Source organism: Artemia sp. Qi Xiang Cuo, chromosome 10 (genome assembly GCF_049724085.1).
Source record: "Artemia sp. Qi Xiang Cuo chromosome 10, ASM4972408v1, whole genome shotgun sequence".
NCBI lineage: Eukaryota > Metazoa > Arthropoda > Branchiopoda > Anostraca > Artemiidae > Artemia > Artemia sp. Qi Xiang Cuo.
In genome coordinates this window covers 59,963,504-59,968,973 of record NC_142803.1, presented here as the reverse complement: position 1 = coordinate 59,968,973, position 5,470 = coordinate 59,963,504, and the positions used below count along the sequence as shown (strand labels likewise).

Genomic DNA, 5,470 nt, shown 5'->3' with positions numbered 1-5,470 from the left:
ATTTTCAATCAAATTAGCTCCTTTTAAATATCAATGATATTACTAGCTATGATAGAGCATTGCTGCATTTGTCTTTTTCTGCCGAATAATTCTTATATGCCCTTTTATTTTTGCCCTTTTTCTTATATGCTTGTAGGCGTGTAGTTTTTTCATCCACTCGAAATTCCTCCTAAACATTCATTAAAAGATTCAAGACAGTGCCCTTAGTATCGATAAGTACAATGAACGTAGAAGCAGCAATTTACGAATACGCACAGTGTCATCTGGATGGCTCAAAATTCACAACCTCTGAACGGGCAACTTTCAGAGACTATGACGGTTCTACAGATGGCAATCTGCCAAACGCGTGCACGTCATCAAAAGGGAATATAAGCAATATCTTAGAAATAGTTTTGTATTTGAAATTAAACCTTAAAAGTCTTGTTGTGGGGGATGTTGAACTAACCAAAAGACAATATTTGCTTCATAATACTAATGCTTCTACTCCTACAACTACTGCTTCTATTACTGCTACTACTACTACTGCTACTGAACCTTAGACTACTACTATTAAGTGTACTCCTACTGCTACTACTATATTTACTGGTGCTACTACTACAACTAATAAACCTAAGGGTATTAAGGCGAAAATTTTGGGCAATATTGTAACTCTGTTGAAATAAATCGAATCACACTATTCCCACATAGGTTGTCAAGAGGACGTATCAGCAATGCTTCAGGACTGGTTGATCGTATTAAGTTGAAAATTTCATCGTGTGTTGAAGGGGATGTTGAAAAAAGGTGCTATTTGCATACTGCTACTAATGCTACTACTGCTACGCATAATTACTGAACCTTTCAACATTGCTGAAAAGATTGATGTCTCAAAATTTTGTTTGGATATTTTATATGGGAAATGATGGGCTTGGGGGGGGGCCGGGAGGGGAGGTTTCTCTCAAATCACTTTGACTCTTAAAATGGGCACTATAACTCCAAGTTAAAATTAAATGAGACCCATCTGAATTTAAGAAGACCACCTATTCCATATAAACCATATATGCCCCCTGGGCATAACATAAAGCCCTTGCCCCAGGGCTCTGGAGGGTTGTGCCTACCCTTGAAGCAATATTATTTGTTCTTTGGACTATTTTAAACAAAATTGCCATCGGACAATTTCAATCAGATGCATTTGGTGAAAAGAGAGGTAGTTGGGACGGGGGTGCTACTTGACCTCCATCACTATTGAATCTTGAAAGGGAACCGGAAATTCCAATTTCAACTAAATGAGCTACCTCTAAAGCTTATACAACCACATCTTCCATAAGAACCTTAAATACCCCAGGGGCATAAATTACAACCCTTGCCCTCAGGCTCTGGTGGTTTGTATCAACCTCAAAAGCCTTGTTATGATATTTGGACTATTTTGAATAAAAGGACTGTCTCAAAATATCTATTGGATATATCCCAGGAAAACACTATGTGTTTGTGTGCGGGAGGGGGGGGGTGGCTGCGCTTTGATCACTTTGACTCTTAAAAAAGGCACTAGAACTTATGATTACAAATTGAATGAGTCCCCTCCAAAGCATATACGACCACCCTTTTTATAAAAACCTAATATACCCCAAGGGAATAACTTACAACGCCTTTCCTGAGAGCTGTAGGGCGGGGGGTGTATTCCTCATAGACATAATTTCCGAAACCTTCAAATACGATAAATAAAATTGGTATCTCCAAATTTTGATCGGAGGGGTTAAGGTAAATGCTGAGCGTGGATGGGGGGGGGGGGGCTGTTTGATATTAAATCACTTTGACTCGTAAATAGGGCACTATAACTTCCAATTACAAATCGAATAACCCCCTTCTGATGTGTACACGACCGCCCATTCACTAAAAACCTTATATGCCCTCAGAAGATAACTTACAACCCTGTCCCCAGGGCGCTGGGGGGGGAGGTGTCTCATCTCTAGAGACATAATTATATGTTCTTTGGACTATTTTGAGAAAAATCGTTATCTCACAATTTCAACGAAATGCGTTTGGTGAAAGGAGGGGCTGTAGGAGAGTGGGAGGGGGCTAAATGCCGTCCGTCACTTTTGACGATTAAAAAGGAACTAGAACTTTCAATTTTCTACCAAATGAGCCTCTTCTAAAGTGAAACAACCATCCCTTCCATAAAAACCTTTAATACGTCCTGTGCATAACTTACAACCCTTGACCCTAATCTCTAGGGTTTGTTTCAACCCCAAAATACTTGTTATATGATATTTAGACTATTTTGAATAGAATGGCTATCTTAAAATTTATACTAGATGAATTTTGCAACAATACGACGTGTATATGGGGGGAGCAGCTGCCCTTCGATCACTTTGACTCTTAAAAAGAGGCACTAGAGAGTCTGATTACCAATCCAGTGAGCCCCCTCCAAAGTCTATATGACCACATTTTCTATAAAAACCTTGTATGTCCACAGGGCATAACTTAAAACCCTTTCCTTGAGGGCTGGGGGGATTTCTTATCCTCAAAAACATAATTTCTAGACCTTTCAAATACGCTGAACAAAATGGCTATCTCAAAATTTTGATTGTAAGTGTTTGGAGAAATGATGGACGTGAGGGGTCATTTGTCCTCTGATCACTTTCGACTAATAAAAAAGGCACTAGTCCTCTCAATTTCCAGTCGAATGAACACTTTTTCAAGCTTCTGCGACAAAACTCTATAAAACCTTATATGCCCCAAGGTCATAACTTACTACCCTTGTCTTGAGGGCTATGGGGAGGGGTTGTCATCCTCAAGGACATAGTTTCCAGACATTTCAACTACGTTGAACAAAATAGCCATATCAAAATGTTGATCGGAAATCTTTGGGGAAATGATGGTCGTGGGGGGGGGGGGTGATTCTCCCTCCGATTACTTTCGACTATTAAATAGGGAAATATTCCTCTCAATTTCCAGTCGAATGAGACTTTTTTTAAGTTTTTACGACAATGCTTTCTATAAAAAACCTTTTATGCCCCCCAGGCATAACATACAACCTTAGCCCTGGGGGCTTGGGGGTGTCATACTAAAAGACATAATTTCCAGACCCTTCAACTACGTTCAACAAAATGGCTATATCAAAATGTTGATCGGAAGTGTGTGGAAAATGTTGGACGTGGGGGAGGGGCATTCGGCCTCCGATCGCTTTTGACTCTTAATAAGGGCACTAGCCCTTTCAATTCCCAATTGAATGAGCCCTTTTTGAAGTTTTTACGAAAACACTTTCAATAAGAGTTTTATATGCCCCCATGGCATAACTTACAACCTTTGCCCTGGGGGCTGTGGTGGTTTTTGATCCATAATTCCCGGAGCTTTCAACTACTTTGAACAAAATGGCTGTCTAAAAATTTGATTTGATTTGTGTGGGGAAAAGGTGGGCGTGAGAGGGGGGTTAGTTGCTTTCCAACCGCTTTTGACTGTTAAAAAGGGCACTAACCCTCTTTTCGTGTAATTTTTAAAGTTTGGCAAAATAACTAAGAAAATACGAAGAAAAATTATAACAATAATTAAGGAATTAAAACAAGGGTGATTTTCAGCTATTTTAGCCATTTTTAAAATATTTTGACTAGCAGAATAGTTTTTCAGTTGGAAAGAATGTTTTCTACCTATATTATTGATCTAAGGTGGTTTGAGCAGAATCAGGTTAATTTGAATACTGGTTTAGTTGAAATATTCAAAAACCATTGCCTGGGCAAAGAAGACACCAAATTTTGGTTTGCAGGACGAGGGTGCTAGTTGGGCCAAATGCCTTGTCTTCTCTATTCAGTTTATTCTCAAAGTCATCATTATTCTCAAGGGCATGAAGCACCGAGTATAAAAATCAAACAGGTTCAATTTGTTGGACCCGTATACACTACAAAGACTAGTTTTTTTTCAATTTACCAAGCTGAAATCGTCCAGTCATTGGACAAAGAGGATCCTAGTACAAAAAAAAATCCCCCCAAAAAGCGTGAAAAACTTGTTTCTGAAAGATGCACGACTTGTATCTGTAAATATATCAGCCAATGTAATTCTGAGGTGCATTGTCGAGAGAGTTAAACTAGCCCCCCCCCCCGCGCTCTGTTTTCCCCAAACCCGTCCGCTAAAAATTTTGAGATAGCCTGTGTTTTGTGATTTTTTAAAAATTTATATACAAAACACGCCCCTAGAGCGTTGGATAGGCGTTGTAAGTGTTGTCCTGGGGGCTATATGGTTCTTATAAGAGGTATGCTCGAATAAACTTCAGAGGGGCCTCATTTGATTGGAAATTGAAAGTTTTGGTTCAATTTTTAAGGGTCAAAAGATATCCGAGGGCGGCTAGCCCCCCCCCTCCTACACACTTTTTTCCCAATACCATCCGATAAAATAGTTATAAAACCCCTTTCATTAAAAATAGTTAAAAGGTCAGATAAGAAAAAATACTGTGTCGACGGAACACGCCCGGCCCCGGAAGCAGGCGTTATGAGTAATGCTCTAAAGGACATATATAGTTCTTATGGAAGGGATGCTCGAATAAACTTCGGAGAGGGCTCATTTCATGGGAAATTGAAAGTTCTTTTTCAATTGTTAAGAGTCAAAAGAGATCGGAGGGCAACAAGCCTCCCTCCTTCACGCCCTAAATGCATCAGATAAAAATTTTGAGATAGACATTTTGTTAAAATTAGTTCAAAGATCACATAACAAAAACTCCTTTACGTATGGTCATTTCGTTAAAAATAGTTCAAAGGTCAGATAATAAGAACTCCTGTATCGAAGCAACCCCCCCCCCCCCCACCCCCCACATAATAAACAATCATTGCAAAAACATACAACAATTAATAATATAAATGAATAAATAGATCTTAAAGCGAGTAATCCTTAGATTGAATATGAAAATCAAGCTTAAAACGAAAAAAAAAATTCCTATTAAAGTACAAATGAAACTTAAAACGAACAGAAATTAAATAAACAATCAATGCAAACAAACACTCAAAAGATATTAAGGTAAATTATATAAATAAATAAATCTTAAAACGAGTGAAACTTAAATTTAATATGTAAATCAAGCTTGAAACGAACAAAAACCACCACAAACAAGAGTTTGGGTATGACCTCCTTCTTTCACTGTAAAAGTCTAAAACCTAATGAGTCATTGGCGCTTTACTGAAAACCAATTTTATGACAAATATTTTCTTTAACAAAAACTCCTTTACGCATTTTCGTTTCGCTAAAAATAATTGAAAGGTCAGATAATAACAACTCCTGTATCGAAACACCCACCCCCCCCCCATATAATAAAAAATCATAGCAAAAACATATAACAATTAATAATTTATACGACCAAATACGCACAATAGAAAGCGATTATGGTATTTAATAGGAAGGGTCGAAAAGAAAAAAAAATATTTTCATACTAAACCATAAATGAAATTTCGAACAAAAAGAAACTCAATGGATCATAAATGCAAACAAGCATACAATAGATACTAATGTAAAT

The 5,470-nt window shown here is 37.9% G+C and overlaps 1 protein-coding gene across 1 annotated transcript in view; it reads left to right on the top strand.

Annotated features, from left to right (window-relative positions):
* The first annotated feature begins 221 nt into the window (after positions 1-221).
* LOC148947967 (uncharacterized) overlaps positions 222-5,470 on the top strand; it is an 11,251-nt gene continuing 6,002 nt past the window's right edge. The window contains exon 1 of the mRNA XM_089096053.1: positions 222-330. Coding sequence (XP_088952179.1) covers positions 222-330 — 109 coding nt within the window. The remainder of the gene's footprint in view (positions 331-5,470) is intronic.